This window comes from Molossus molossus, unplaced genomic scaffold, assembly GCF_014108415.1.
Source record: "Molossus molossus isolate mMolMol1 unplaced genomic scaffold, mMolMol1.p scaffold_m16_p_4, whole genome shotgun sequence".
Classification (NCBI taxonomy): Eukaryota; Metazoa; Chordata; class Mammalia; order Chiroptera; family Molossidae; genus Molossus; species Molossus molossus.
This window is the reverse complement of record NW_023425377.1, coordinates 50,919,067-50,933,640: the sequence shown is the minus strand read 5'-3', so window position 1 is coordinate 50,933,640 and position 14,574 is coordinate 50,919,067. Positions and strand designations below refer to the sequence as shown.

The 14,574-nt window shown below is 58.0% G+C and overlaps 2 protein-coding genes across 4 annotated transcripts; one reads left to right on the top strand and one right to left on the bottom strand.

The window, feature by feature from the left end:
* Positions 1 to 371: 371 nt before the first annotated feature.
* Positions 372 to 3,255, top strand: LTC4S (leukotriene C4 synthase). 2 transcript variants are annotated; one of them, XM_036240052.1, is made up of 5 exons: positions 374 to 534; positions 2,321 to 2,420; positions 2,524 to 2,594; positions 2,684 to 2,765; positions 2,992 to 3,254. In XM_036240052.1, exons 1-5 carry the CDS (start codon positions 477 to 479, stop codon positions 3,131 to 3,133), a joined length of 453 nt encoding a protein of 150 aa, XP_036095945.1. In that variant the 5' UTR covers positions 374 to 476; the 3' UTR covers positions 3,134 to 3,254. The 2 variants fall into 2 exon arrangements, with proteins under 2 accessions (XP_036095946.1, XP_036095945.1); XM_036240053.1 differs by lacking the exon at positions 2,524 to 2,594 and having other exon boundaries at positions 372 to 534; positions 2,969 to 3,255.
* Positions 3,256 to 4,248: 993 nt separating this feature from the next.
* MGAT4B (alpha-1,3-mannosyl-glycoprotein 4-beta-N-acetylglucosaminyltransferase B) lies at positions 4,249 to 13,957 on the bottom strand. Of its 2 annotated transcripts, none has more exons than XM_036240050.1 (15): positions 13,803 to 13,914; positions 8,595 to 8,780; positions 8,372 to 8,512; positions 8,150 to 8,283; positions 7,701 to 7,747; positions 7,269 to 7,382; positions 6,979 to 7,054; positions 6,741 to 6,855; positions 6,267 to 6,397; positions 5,986 to 6,093; positions 5,671 to 5,864; positions 5,219 to 5,351; positions 5,049 to 5,136; positions 4,845 to 4,957; positions 4,249 to 4,741 (listed from the first exon to the last, which is right to left on the bottom strand). In XM_036240050.1, exons 1-15 carry the CDS (start codon positions 13,897 to 13,899, stop codon positions 4,718 to 4,720), a joined length of 1,701 nt encoding a protein of 566 aa, XP_036095943.1. In that variant the 5' UTR covers positions 13,900 to 13,914; the 3' UTR covers positions 4,249 to 4,717. The 2 variants fall into 2 exon arrangements, with proteins under 2 accessions (XP_036095943.1, XP_036095944.1); XM_036240051.1 differs by having other exon boundaries at positions 4,250 to 4,741; positions 5,219 to 5,297; positions 13,803 to 13,957.
* Positions 13,958 to 14,574: the final 617 nt, after the last annotated feature.

Sequence of the window (14,574 nt, the reverse complement as noted above, 5' to 3'; positions counted from 1 at the left end):
TAGTAGTGGGCACCCAGGTAGGAGCCTCTGGTTTCCTGAAACCAGACCTAGGACAAGGGGAGGTCTCGAAGGCCATCTGGGACCTGCTGAGGGCCTGGTGAACACAGGGATAACATGGTGGCTGGACACACCTGAGGCTGGAGCACACCCGGGTAGACAGCTTAAGTTCTGTCAGCATAGGACTTGACACAGGAACTAGGACTGGAAATGGCCAGGCTATCCCAGCCAGCTTTTTCTCTTCTGCTCAGATGCATCTGACCCTGATTTCTGCCTACTCAGTCTGACCAAGCTCCCTGCCTCTCATTGGCCATAGTCATGCCCCTCCCTCTCCCCTCTCCATTGTGGAGGGGGGGGGGAGCTGACCACTCTTCCTGTCCTGGGCCAGCCTCTGAGCAGCAGCCAGGCGGAGGCTGATAAAAGCTCTGCAGCTAGCCCTCTTACACACCAGCTGGCCAGACAGAGCCACCAGCACCACCATGAAGGATGAGGTGGCTCTTTTGGCTACTGTCACCCTCCTGGGAGTCCTGTTGCAAGGTGAGCTGGCTCCCGTTTGGGAGGTGGGTGGGTCTCACACCCCTGCAGCCTGCCTTCTGCCCTGCAGGTGCTGGGGAGGTATTGGAGGGTCCAGGTTCAGGTGAAGGGCAGAGGTGGGGCCCCCAGCCCATACTCTGGTGTCCAAGTTCTTCTGACCCCACTGACCCTACTTACTGAAGGCTGGGCTGAGTGGCTTACAGTTTCCCAGATAGGAAGAGGGTAAACCTTGAAGGAATGTCAACTGTGAAAACCTGGGCAGGGACCAAGGCTGACAGGGGCAGTGAAATGGATAAAGGCCCCTGAGGGATGTTTGAGGTAGGCATTCCAGGTACCATAGAACTGAGGTGGTGGCTGTTGGACCAGCATAGAGAACCTTGGAGATAGGTCAGAGGTTTCCAGGAAGCAGATGGGCACCTAGCTGTGCTGGGCTGTGGGATCTGCATGTGTGTGTGCCAGGATGCATGGATAGTCTGGTGCTGGGAACAGAAGTGGGACAACCATGGGCCTGGCGCAGCCCCGCTAGAGATGGCCCCTACCTTCTCCAGCTGTTCCCTCTCTGGGTGTCCCAGCAGGAAAGCCCCATTTCTTGGCCTTGCTGTCAACGGCACCCTCTCCATGCTGGGACCATGTGGAGCTGGTCAGGGTTGGAACTTGCTTCTTTGGGCCCCAAAAGGTACCTGATAGGTGCCCTTCTCAGACTTACCCTAGAGTACATATTCCTGGGCCAGATATCTCCAATGCTTAGGATACCACAGTGTATGGGTTAGGACAAGACACAGCCTGGGGAACAGGCCTGAAGGAGCCAAGCAGACTCCATTTCCAGCCACAACAGCAAGCTTGGCCCTCAGCCCCTGTTCATGTAGCTGCAGTGCCTCCTCCAGATCTACACTGTGCTTATATGGCCACCCATGACACACACAATACACTTGGGATGGGAATATGTCTGCATAGGGTCTGGCACCAAGGGTCCAGGGTCACAGGACTTGCAGTAAGAATAGTTGGGGACACCCAGCATTGGGGCTGTGTGTGGTGAGGGCCTGGCCTAGGGTTGAGAAGGGCCCCCGCACACTCAGATACCCTAGGAGAAGCCCATCCACCCTGGAATGAAGGCTGGCAGAGCCCTTGGGGGTCTGCATTTGGGCTAGAAGAGTCCCAGCTGCAACCACCTGGGGCAAGGGAGAGTATATCTGTCAGATTTGGGCCATGGTCCAGGGTACCTGAACAGAGAAACAGACAGGAGGCCATGCCACAATTTGGAGGCACAGGTACCCAGCCTTGAGTTACTCTGGTCTGAGGTGGGGTCAGGAGGCTCTGTTAGCCATGGGGTGTGTGCTGCCCTGCACCTGGAAGGATGCAGCCAAGTCTGTCCTCAAGCCCTGGTGGCACTTCCTATCTAGGGACTCCAAAGCCAAGGTCCATGTCTAAGGTGGGACAGGGTTGGCTGGGCATTTGCTTGTATTTTGCAAGTCAAATGATTTATAAGGAAAGTCTAAACAGCCTGCCCTTGACAGGTGTCCCTGTGACTGGCATCCCCCCTTCCCCTACACTCACAGGGTGCCCCAGGCCACACCATGTCCTTCCCATTGAGCGGCATGAACACAGGGCAAGCATGGAGAAGAGGGGGCGGTGGAGGTCTCCTGGAGAGGGCTTTCAAGGGGAGTTGTGACCAATTCAGTGTGGAGGTGGAAGTAGAAGAGAAAGATGTGAGGCCAGATGGGAGGCAGGGTCCGGGGAAGGCTACGGGAATCTGGTGGCCGGACCTGACTCCCACCCGCTTTGTCCCCAGCCTATTTCTCCCTGCAGGTGATCTCAGCACGCAGGGCCTTCCGCGTGTCGCCACCGCTCACCACCGGCCCACCTGAGTTCGAGCGTGTCTACCGAGCCCAGTGAGGCGCGGCGGGAGGGCGCGGGTCGGGGAGTGAGAGAGCCCGGAGCGGGCAGGGTGTGAGGCCCCGGTTGACACTCTCACGCCGCCTGTCCCCACCGCAGAGTGAACTGCAGCGAGTACTTTCCGCTGTTTCTCGCCACGCTCTGGGTGGCCGGCATCTTCTTCCACGAAGGTCTGGGGCAAGGCGGGGCAGCGGCTCAAGCAGCTCAGCCCCAGGGTTCCCTGCACCATTGAGTTTACCAGGCCGCACCCCTCCCTCAGGTGCCGCGGCCCTGTGCGGCCTGGTCTACTTGTTCGCACGTCTCCGCTACTTTCAGGGCTATGCGCGCTCCGCGCAGCAAAGGTAAGAACCGGGGCGGGGAAAGGCAGCTGGTGGGCGGGATCATGACGGCCCCGGCCGCGCGCAGATGGCTAGAAGGACCAGGAAACCGGTGGGAGGAAGGACCCTTTTGCGGGGTGGGGGCTGGTGGAAGTGCTAGTGGAGCTGTGGGGGGTGGGGGGCTCCCCACCACCTCAAGCCGAGGGTGGGGCTGACGCCCGTCCCAGTCCCCGCTGAGTGCTGTCCACAGGCTGGCTCCGCTGTACACGAGCGCGCGCGCACTTTGGCTGCTGGTGGCGCTGGCGGCGCTCGGCCTGCTTGCCCACTTCCTTCCGGCCTCTCTGCGTGCCGCATTCTTGGGATGGCTCGGGACACTGCTGCCCAGGGCCTGAGGCTGAGGATCTTCGGAGCTGGAGAAGAGCCGGGTGGAGGACTGGGGGAGGGTGCTCGCCCCCATCCCAGTCTCTAATTAAAGTACTCGTGACCGGATCCCGAACGCTCTCTCTGGGTCGGATGGGGTCACGCTCCGCGGGCTGTGGAGCTTGGAGGGGCCCAGCCCCTGGCCATAGCAGTCCGGTGGGCTTCCTAAGGGCAGCGGGGAACCATCGGAGGAAGAAAAGGGGCCTTACCCACCACACCCCGGGTAGGGAGGGGCTCAAGCCGGTCCTAGATCTGTCCTCTTTCGCCCTTCTCCCAGCCCCTGGAGCAACAGAGCCAGCCCGCGGGCATCTTATCTCACCAAGGTTCACACTATGGCTCCGTCCTGTCCCTGCTGTCCGCGCTCTCCTCTCCCGCCCGCCTCCTCTGAAGCCTGCTTAGCGGACACTCGGCCCCCGGTGTCTAGAACAGTGTAGGTTTCAGGGCACCCTGCCATAGAGCCGTAGGGAGGACGACCATGGTCATTGTGGTCGTGATAGGAGCTTTCAAGAAAAAGTCCTGGTGCCTTGAGAGACCAAACTCAGGGAGGGCCTGCAGGCCAGAAATAATGACCCTCAAGAGGTAACTTTTAGCAGAGTCGGCAGGGGAAGAGCTTTCCAAGCAGGGTGGCAATATATGCAAAGGTCCTGAAGTAGGCGGGAGTTCCTAAAATGTGTAAAAAAGAGGGGGTGGGGGGATGACATGGTCCTTGGGGACCACGGACAAGGGCAGGGCTGAAACCCTCGAAGAAGGGGGAACAAGGACGAAGAAGGGGGAACAAGGACGTGAAGGGATGCCTTCCGTTTGAGAGGCCCCACTTTAGGCAATGGGGTGGGTGATGGAAGCTAGGGGGCTCCCTTGGGGGGGTCCTCAAAGACCAGTGTGATTTTTGGGGGTCAGGGCTCCAGATTCCGCACTGGCTCCACTCACGATTGTGCAGACCCTTCAAGGAGACCCAAGCCTGAATTGGGTTCTAGGAAAATGGGCTCGAGGTTGTGCAGAGCTATGCGGAGGTGGCATCAGGTGGACATAGGGTGACATTATCTGGTGCCTCCCCTCAACCCCACCTACTTGAGCTCAGAGCACCACTATGAGGCACACACTTCATTAACCCTTTATTACAAGTCACGCTCTTATAGAAGTATATGTGGACTTAAGTGAAAAAAATCAAATGTATCCAAGAATAAAAAACACAGCACATAAAGTAGTATATGCATTCCAGTGTTCTCTCTGGAGAGAGCAGGTGCCCAGGAAAAAACTCTTCTAAAATGGCCTGGCTCAAGCCCACAGGCCGGCTGCAAATGGTTCAGGGCGGCACAGGCCTGCCTCAGGCACAGTGTGAGGACCACCACCTCCTTCTGATGTCCACCTCCTCCTGATGCCTGGTCAGGGGTGCAGCACCAGCTCCTGGGGCCTCTGGACCAGTGGCAATTCCAGGCTGCTGAAAGGTGCCAGGAACAACCCCTCAGGCTGGGTGGGCCACATTTGGCCCTCCGAGGGCAGCAGCAAAGACATCCCTGGTATCCTGGGCTTCACAGCCAGTCCTCAGAAGTCCTCCTCTAGTCAGCTTTTTTCAGGAAGATCTAGAAGAGCCAGCCCAGAGTCAGCAGAGGCCACAGAGCTGGCCCCATGTAGCTACTGGGAACAGCTCCTTTGTTCCCTGCACCCTGCCCTGTCCTGCCTCACCTCGCTCAGAATGACCCACACCGGTGAGTCTGTCTGGATGGAGAGGCGCAGTGCTTCTAGGGGACCGAAGGCAGGGTCCACCTCTCCCTCTGCCACACCTTTGTAGAAGGAGCCTGGGGGAGCAGGGCAGCACTGAGAGCTTGCCCCAAGACCTCTGCTCAGTCCAGCCTCTCCCCCCACCTCTGCCTGCCTGATCCCACTCACCTATCTGGAGGTAGCCATCAGGGCTCCGCGGGTACCGCAGGGTGGCTGAGCGGCCCTCCTGCAGGGCCTCCTTGTCTGATTGGGGGTTCTGGGGGCAAAATCAAGAGGCTAAAGCCAGGGGCTATGGGAAAGGCTGGCCTCAGTGTACACCCACACGCTACCACACTCACATCAAAGGGCAGCACCTCCACAGAAGTGTTGAAGAGCTTGTCCTCTGGGTGCTCAATGTTCCCGCTGCGGAAGAAGAACCTGCAGCCAGGCAGGCCTATGAGCTGCTGTAGGGTGGGGAACTGCCCAAGCACACTGCCCAGCGGAGAAAAGGCCATGCGTGGGCCCTGGGTGAGGCTGGGCACCACCAGGGGCAGCCATTGGCTGTGCAAGCCAAGGGCCTTACTCATAGGGACGATGGTGATGGGCAGTGTCACTGAGCTCCTGTGGGACCTGTCTGACACAGTCTTCACAAGGTAGCTACCATTATGCACCCTGTTCTTCAGATAAAGAAACTAGGGGATGGTAGGGTTGAGTAATTTGCTGGGGGGTCACAGAAATTTGTAGTGAGGCCTGTAACCTGGTAGCCACCCTGCCCCTCCCCCAAGGTGGACCTGTGGGTGCTGATACTGACCGCTCAAGACGTAGTGGCTGGAAGAAGCGGAAGCGGATAAAGTCCCCTGCAGCAGGTGTGAAGGCCCAGAAGAAATCCTCACGCAGGTAAGCCTTCTCCAGGGTGAAGTGCTGGTATGTCTTGAGGCTCGTGCTCACTTCAGCGGGGGGGTTCATGTGCTCCTTCCTCAGCGCCTGCTTCCCAAAGTCCTTGTCCTGTAGTTCCGGAGGGACAGTGGTGCTAGAGTGGGCTCTGTACTTGCCCTGTTGCCCCCTTGCCCCATCCCAGCCCAGGCTTTGCCTGTACTCAGCCAGGCTCACGTGGGGCACAGCCCACCTTCAGTTTCTGAATCTTGCCCGCCAGTGAGGAGTGAGTGCCCACGTGCTGGAAGAGGGATGGCTTGAATCGGATTCGGAGGTTGGCCTTCTGCCGGTCACAGTGCTTCTGTGGAGGGAGAGCAGCATTCTAGATCTGAGCTTATGCCCCACCTCCGAGGACAGGGCTTTCTCCAGCCAGCAGCACCATGCCCTGGAGTCAGGTGCACATCTACAGACACAGTCCACACTGGAGGTTGTGTGCTCCACCACCCAGCCTGCCTCTGTGCAGCCCCTGCTCACCGCGTCCTTCTCAGGGTTGCAGACCTTCACCCACAGAATATGGTCCAGAAGCCAGTCGATGGGCTTGTCCCGGTAGAACATGAGGATGAACTCCACAATCAGGCTCAGGTCTAGTGACTTGAACATCTTCCCTGGTGGGAAAGGGGGGTAATGGGTGCTGAGTGGGCAGCTCTGCCCTGTCCTACTTCATCTTAATCCTTGTGGCAGCCACTAGGGAGGGTCCTACAGCAAACCCTGTGGCCAGCTATAGGCAAGTATGGGCACCAGGGACCAGACAGTGATGGTGACTCTGAGAGTGGGTGGGAACAAGCCAGATGGGGCTGCAGTGGCCGTTCCAGGCAAAGGCTCCCAACCTGATGCTGTAGTGAATGGTGTACAAAATAGGGTGGAGGGTAGGAGGATTATGAGAGATGCAGAGGTGGTTGGGACTGAGGGGCTCTGTTCAGGTCAGCAGGGGAGCGGTGGGGGACACACCAATGAAACCCAGCTGGGAGAATTCCAGGATCATCCAGTCCTCTGAGGGCTGCTGGAGTGCGAAGTTCTTCATGGTGCTCAGGTAGTTGGGCTTGGCCACTATGTCATCCTCCAGCTGCACAGTAAGAGGCAAAAGGGGGCTGGGACTCAGAATGGACATAGGGGCAGAGTGGCATGAATCCCCCAGGCCCAGTCATGGTCTAGAGGTAGGGGCACAGAGTACAGTATCAGTGCTGACCTGCACATAGTAGATGCCTTTGGACTGTGCATACATCATGAGGAAGCAGTAATCGAGGTTCTGTTTGGTCCTCCACCTGTGGGCCAGGTTCAGAGACCTCAGGAGCTCAGACCCTTCCACCTCTGATATGGCTACCACAAGCACACTCAGGGTGTAGAACACCTGCCTCCCCACCCTCCGCCATGCAGGGGTCTTCCAATGAATAAGTGAATACTGCAGCCAACAGACTGGGCTCTCAGCACAGGCAAGAAGGTTGCTGGGGGTATGGGAAGGGGGGGCAGTGCTAATACCTGACTCTCTCCTTCGGGTCCCCAAAGGACTCTCGGAGTCGGGAGAAGTCAGGGTAGAAGTGGGGGGAAGGGGAGATGACCTCCAGTAGTCCAGAATGGATCTCTGTGGGGAACCTGGGGGACAAGAAGGCCCAGTGGGGGTGTGTAGCCTCCAGGACCTGGAGCAGGGGCAGAGGTGAGCCAGCCAGACCCTGTCCCTTTTCTAAGGCCCACTAAGCAGACATTACCCACACCACATCCTGCCTACTGAGGCAATGGGGCTTGGAGGGGCTGAGTCACCTCTACACACCCACTGCCTGTCAGCCAACAGGGGAAGCACCCTGCACCCTCCCCCAGAAAGGTCACTGTCTTGTGGGGGAGGCAGGCATCTGCCTACCCAAAACCCCACAAAGGGCCCTCCTTCCACCAGCATTTTCGGCTGCCAGTACTCACAAGGCTTTTATGTTTTCTGTCACCACCGAGGTGTACTGTGGGTCAGTCTGTGGGGAGACCAAGCACCCTCCCTAAGCAGGACTGCCACCCCAAATGGCCTGGAAGAAGGGGCTAGGGGTAGGGGCATGGGCTTCAGATGACCCTACATACAGAGGGAGTGAGCCCCCTATCCTGAAGGCTGAGTAAGGCTGGGCCTGACGGCCACAGGTACCTCAGAAAAAGCCCTTTGGGTAGGTACTGGGGCCATGGGGGTGGGGCACACTAGGAAAATGGCATCTCCATGAGGAGGCCCTAAAATGTTTTTTTTTCTTTTTTATCTTGATAAATTTGTGAATGACAGTGAACTTCTGATAGCTTTCCCCTCTGGAATGTTGCCCTGTTTTCATTTCTCCTTCTAGTTATTTCATGTGTCTGAGCGTGTCCCCAACCCCGCGCCCCAGCCTACTCGCCTCTGCAATCAGCACCACGATGACTGAGTCCTCCTTTTCCTGAGGACTCAGCTCGGAGATGAGCGAGTGCAGCGTGTCAGTCAGATAAGAGTGTACCTCGCGCCGCACACTGGGGATGCCCATCACCACCGACACTGAAGAGAATACAGGGTAATCAGCCATGACAACTGACAATGGGACCTCCTCACCTCTGCCTCTGGCCCCTCCTGGCCCCGCACCTACCTCCAGTACGGCCCTGGCCCACTCGCACTGCTGGCAGCAGGCTGCTTTCCTTGGCCAGCAGGTGCGGCAGGTGGTGAAAGATGGTAGGCAAGTGCAGCTCGTGCTTGTGCGAGACGTTCCACGGCTTCAGTTGTGGGTCCTCTGGATGAGTCAGGAAAGGACTGGTCAGATAGGGGAGCCTGCCACCAGCCCCTCCCCCCTGCCTACTGGCTCCGGCTCTCACCGGTTAGTCTGCCCCAGGTGCGATTGCTGTCTCGGTCTCGAAGTGCCTGCCTCTCTGACACGGCCCTCTTGATCTCATCCAGCACCAAGTTGAGCTCCTTGGAGCGCTTGAGGCTCTCCTGTTCAGCTGCATGCAACCGGTCCCGCAGTGCCAGGAACTCCCGCTGGTATGTGTCCACCACATCACCTGTGGGTGATTCACATGCTGTCACCAGGGGGCAGAATAGAGGTGACCTACACACACATCTGGGCGCCCATTTGTGTGACAGACATCTGTTCTCCTGCCTGTCACATAGGAACTCTCCAGGGTTACATAGGGTCACTCTGAAGTCATACTGACACACCTGGGGCAGAAAAGCTTCTACACAGGGGATTAGCATTATAGTACTCTCTCCCTACCCCCTGTTATTTTCTCCTTTCAGGAGGTACCTGAAGTGGGAGGGCTGGAGGATCACTTCCAGCCCCAGGTGGGGCATTCCTAAGCAGGGGCTGGAACAGCATCAGGCTGAACCCTTCCCACCCAGTGGCTCCGAAAGCCCCCTCTGGCTTCTCCTTACAGCATCTACTCCTAACTGCTATTGTTCCAGTCCCCAGTGCTCAAATGATCAAATGATGCTGAGAAACTAGTCATTCAGTGAGTGACCAGCAGAGAGGGGCCATCTCTAAATGCCCTGAGGCCTAATTCTTCAGAGACCTGTGTCAGAGCCTTCAGCTAGACCCCTGTTGGGGTACAGGGGGGAGGAGTAGCACAGAGGTGGGGTTGCCTGACAGTACAGAGGAATCCCCAGGGTGCCCCTACCTGGCTCCACTGGTCGGGCAGGGACCAGTGAGCAAGTATGAGACAAACAACATCCCTGCCTATAGCCGGTACAACAGGTTCTGGAGAGCTGTGCACTCTAGGCCTTTCCAGTCTCACTAGAGCCATCTTCATTTGCTATCATACACAACTCCTTGTCCTTGCCTAAGGGCCATATCTTCACACACACATGCTCTCTTCTCCTCTGCTTGGGATCCCTTTCCTCTTCTGGGCCAAATGAATACCCATGTAGCATTCAAGGCTTAGTTTCAAAGTCTCTATGTTTAGGAATCCTCTCCCACCCCAGGCAGCTCTTCTGCTTCTCAATCCCTCATGGGTCACAGCCCCCAAAATGCCCTGGATGATGTCTCTGCTCTGGGCACCAGAAGTCACAGTAAAGGCAAAGTTCAGTCACCTCTGGACACAACTACTTCTGCAGCACTCCATATCTCCAAACTTCTGCTAGCCCCAACCTCCATCCCCACACCCAGTCTGCCTGGGGGACAACCCTGAGCAGGGGAGGGAGGAGGTATCAGATTACAGGATCTTCCAGGTTCTGTGCTAGGTTCCAAGGCCAGGTTACCCTGGGAATCTGAATCCTTGAACAGGAGCTGGCCGCCCACAATGCTGGGTGGAAGGTGTTCAGACCCAGCAGAAGGCAGTTCAAAGACACATGGACACCTGGACATGGCAGGTGGCCTTCCTCCTGCCCAAGTCCTTGCCCATCTACCTATTGGTCCCTACTGCCTACCCCAGTGCAGTGCAGTCACTCAGTCCTGCTTAAGGCAGCCTCCTGCAGTAGGGCCCTTTGTGAAGTAGGGGGAATGTGAGGAGGCCTCACCCTTTTCTGACTGCTGCCTCTGTCATCCCCCTTTTCTCTGATCTTTAAGTAGGCTGAGCTCTGTCCAACCTTAGCCTGCCCCAGGTAGACAGGCTGGCAGGCAGCAATGGGTACTGCTGCCCTGAATTACCCTCATTACCAAGGCCTGGGCACAGCCTGCTCCATACTGTGGCTGCCCTTCCCAGGGGCCTCCCTCTGCCCAGGTCCTGAGCTTCCTCCATTTACTAAAAAGAGATGGACCCTGGAGGTTCCTGATCCTGGCTCCTGCCCACACAGACCCTTTTATCATTTCCCTGAACACTGCAGGCTCCTGTACCTCAGCAGCCCACTCTTGGCCCCTCAGCATCCTGCCCCTGCTCTGCCTGTTGTCAGCAAAGTCCCCAGCTTGACCCTCATCTGACTTCCCGCTTGTGGGTCCAATCTGTCCTTGGCTTTGAAAGCCAGAACCTCAAGCTCTGTGACTGCCTATCCAGGTGCTGAGCCTTAGACTAGAGTTCTGCTAGGCCCTCCTGGCACCCCACAACCTTCATGGGGTGGGTAGCTGGACTGAAGTGGTACGTGGACTGGGAAGGCAGCTCAAGTAATGGGAAGGGCAAAGGTCTGGGAGCCCCTGGTTTCTGGGGTTGGGGCAGAAGTTCCTGGGAACTAGGGCTGAGGGGACCTGACTGCTTCTTCTATGTATACCTTCCTACCCCAGGGAAGTGAGGTAGGGGGCTTGGTCCCCGGTGCAGCTGGCCCTAGGGAAGGCTGTGGCCATACTACTGGAAGTTTTCCCACCGGAAGGCAGAGCAATCAGGACACCTACGGCCCATGGACCACAAACTTCCCTCTGGTCCCCTCTTGGCTGAAGAAACAGATCTTGTGTCCCATGTTTAGAGAAGGAAAAACAGGCTCAGAGGGGCATAGACTGGAGCCCAGCCCAGGGAAGGTCTGTTGTTAACTGGCAGGTGGGAAAGGGGGTCGAGAGGGGGCAGGTGTTCAACTCCTCTCCAACACTTGTACCCATACTCCCAGTGGTCAAGAACGGCTTGACCACTGCTGAAGTACAGGATGTTGGGAAGCTGGGGAGTGCCATGTGGCTGAAGCTGGCCCCCTGGAGGATCTGCTGTCCTCCCTAGGGACAGGCCTTTAGCAGATATTTGGCTGAGGGCTACAGTTAGAACACTAGCAGAGCTGGTACACAAATGTGGTCAAGGCTGGATGTGAAACCCATATACAAGGCCCATCTAGCCAAGGCATACATGTCTTTCCTGGCCCTGGGCTTTCAGGATGCCACTTTCTCCTGCTGTCTCCTTCCTCTCTGGCTACCTACCCACCTCCTCCCTTCCCTACAGACCTAGGTTCCTCTGCCCTTCACCTAAGTATCAGTGTCTGGACCAACCTTATCCTGAGCTCCCCACTTGCTGCAAAATGGAATCCAGGGTCCAGTCTGGTCTCAGCTTAGTTTAGTTGGGCTTCCCCACAGGCTTAATACAGTTGTCCAAATGTAAGAATAAGAAGGGGTCACATAAGAGCTCAGATTCAGGCTTTTCTTTTTTTTTTTTTAATCCTCACCCGAGGACCTTTTTCCATTTCTTATTCAGATAGAGTGGGAGGGAAAGAGAGAGAGAGAGAGAGAGAAACATCGATGTGAAAGGGACACATCGAGTGGCTGCCACCTGCACGACCAACCAGGGCCAGGGACAAACTGCAACTGAGGCACGCGCCCTTAGCGGCAACTGAACCCGGGACTCTCTGGACCGCAGGCTGACCCTCCAACTGCTGAGCCAAACTGGCCAGGGCTCAGGCTTTTCTTGAGGCCTCCAAAGATCTGGCCCTACTGGGCCCCCAGAAACAGTGGCAGCTCTTGACAAGAAAGGCCCAGGACACACACTCACCATGCTTCTCAGGCTCTTTGGCTTCCATGCCCCAGGGATGAAGACTCCTGCATCTGAGCACCACAATTCTTTGGCTGAGGGTACTCTCATACTCCCCAAGCCCTTGGAGTACCAGTGTCCTCAACACTCCCTTAAGGGAGAGTGGGTCCTAAATGGAGCCACTGGAACCCCTTCATTCTGGTGCTCTGGACACTGGTTCCCTGTAGGGAGCCAAGCCTCCAAGGAAGGTATCCTGGTGGGATTTGTACTGTAGCTCCTGACATCAGGCTGAGGACATGCAGCTGTTACAGGAGGCACACAGAAACTGTACCCTGGCCAAGGACAGGGTATAGGGGCTCATCACCCCACCCAGAGCCAGACACATATGCCCCAGCCTGTCAGATATAGCCTCACCTGGGCCTCCATGCCAGCCTGCTTACATGGTCACTCTTCCAAGGGTCCAAAATGTCATTCCCAGTGTGACACACTCTACCTAGAGACTTACAGAGAACTCTGCGCCAGTCATAACCTCTCTGTGCCAAGCCCTAGGGGTATCCCCTCAGGGCCCTTGGCCTCCACCCAAACAGGAGGACTGCAGTAGGCTGGGCTGGACAGGCAGGAGCAGGAGGGGAGGGCTGTTGGGGCTTAGAGGGGCAGAAAGGCTCTAGTTTCCCCCTCAGCCCTCCTCCAGCCTCATTTACTGTAGTGTGGGAGAACAGGGAAGCAGGAGATGGGAGGGAGGCAGAAGTTCAATTGGCCTCAGCCTGATCCTGGTTAATTTAAGCCTTCTGCAGGAAGGCCAGTAGGCAGGAAGGAAGCAGCTTTCCCCGGTGCCTTCTGTGCTGCAAGCTGGATGGACAAGGGCCTCCTCAGCCCCACCCATCCCAACCAACACTAAGTGGCACCAGCTAGTACTGGTGCCTGTCTCCCCCCACCTCCTACCCCGAAGTGTGTTGGCCAGATTCAGAGGGCCATGGTGGTGGATTGGACAGCTTGACCAAACTTCAGGTGATGGTGTGTGTATGTGTTGAGGGAGAGGGGTGATGGCCCAATGAGATCACACAAAGTGAGTTAACTGGTTGCTGGGGCTGGGCTGTCTGTTCATGAGGTCCTCCACACATTCCTGAGCCAGCAGCCACAGGAGGGCTGCCCCAGCACCCAGGGCCCTGTGGAGCAGTCCTGGAGCCATATGTCATGTAAGAGGGTTGCAGATACCCCAGTGAGCGCAGGAGTGGGGTGAAGAGGTGATGTGAGGTAGAGGGTGACTGCCTGGATGTGTGGATGTCCCCTCACACCTATCTCAGGAACACAGTACCTATCCCTGCCCAGGTGCCTAGAGTACCTTGGGAACCACCTGGCACAGCCACTACTGTGACCTTGTATCTCTGTCTCTCTCTGAGAACTCTGAGATTCTTAGTTGCTCAGTGGGAGCCTCTACCCTGAGCATGGGCGTAACTATTCGTGGAGGCGGGCCCCAGAGCCGCAAGGAGGACCCGGCGATGGCTCGGCCCCGCGGCCCAAACCAGGCGGGAGGAGAAATTTATTATTCCGGTAGCAAACAAGTCTGGGCAAGGATGGGAGGGGTGTCCTCCCGCTCCGCGGCGCAGGGAAGGGGAGCCCGCGCTGGCTTCTGGCCGCCTCCCGCGACCTCTGCCCGGACCCGCTCCGCCCTGGGCGCCCAGGTGCGGGATGTGTCGCGGGGCAGGGAAGACTCACCTTTCTGGCCGCCGAGGGCCGCGTACCAGGAGAGCGAGAGGAAGGCGCACAGGCAGAGGAGCAGCAGCGTCAGGAAGGTGCCATTGCGGAGCCTCATCTCCTCCGGTGCGCGGCGGGCGCCGGCGGGGCCGAGGCCGCATGGCCCGGGAGCCGGGGCCGGGGGCGGCGGAGGCCCCGGCCCCGGACGGGACTGGGGACGGCTCCTCCGGGGCGCGGGGCGCGGGTGTCCGGCCTTTCTCCGCCGCTGGGCCGGGCCGGGCTGGACTGGGCTGGGCGGCGAGAGCCGCGGCCCGGCCTGTATCTGGGGCCGCCGCGGAGTCGGCTGCGCAGGGCGGGGCGGCCCAGATTTTAAAGGGGCCGCAGCACCCGCCGCTGCCGCCAGCACCGTGAGGAGGCGGGGCGGGAATCAGCCCGGCTAGGGACAGTTGCACCGGTGTGAGCTCGCTGAGCTGCTCTGAGTCTGCCCTCGGGTAGGTCGAGGCGGGTACCTTCTTGAGTGCGGCGGAGCAACTGCGGTGCAGGCGACGCGCCCTCGTCTCCCCAACCCCTTCTCGGCGACATTTCCATTATGCCCCCCCCCCCATACGGACTCCACTCCCGTTTACTCAAGGATCCTCAGGTCTCTCCCCCAGTCCTGAGGAGGGTCTAGGAGGTGGGAGGGGGAAGGTATGGCTGGAGCTGGCGTTGCCTCCAGCCAGGGGATTCTGTGGAGTGGCCCTGCCTGAACCAGCGCCCTCGGTCGGCTACCTCTCCTCCCTGGACCTTTTTCTAG

Bases quoted from the DNA above. Each gene is read 5' to 3' on its own strand.
- LTC4S (XM_036240052.1), top strand. From the start codon at position 477: ATGAAGGATGAGGTGGCTCTTTTGGCTACTGTCACCCTCCTGGGAGTC. The intron at 535-2,320 runs GTGAGCTGGCTC...CTTTGTCCCCAG, and splicing joins CCTGGGAGTCCTGTTGCAAG to CCTATTTCTCCCTGCAGGTG. The intron at 2,766-2,991 runs GTAAGAACCGGG...TGCTGTCCACAG, and splicing joins GCGCGCTCCGCGCAGCAAAG to GCTGGCTCCGCTGTACACGA.
- MGAT4B (XM_036240050.1), bottom strand. From the start codon at position 13,899: ATGAGGCTCCGCAATGGCACCTTCCTGACGCTGCTGCTCCTCTGCCTG. The intron at 8,513-8,594 runs GTGAGAGCCGGA...TGACTCATCCAG, and splicing joins CACCTGGGGCAGACTAACCG to AGGACCCACAACTGAAGCCG. The intron at 8,284-8,371 runs GTAGGTGCGGGG...TATTCTCTTCAG, and splicing joins GGGCCAGGGCCGTACTGGAG to TGTCGGTGGTGATGGGCATC.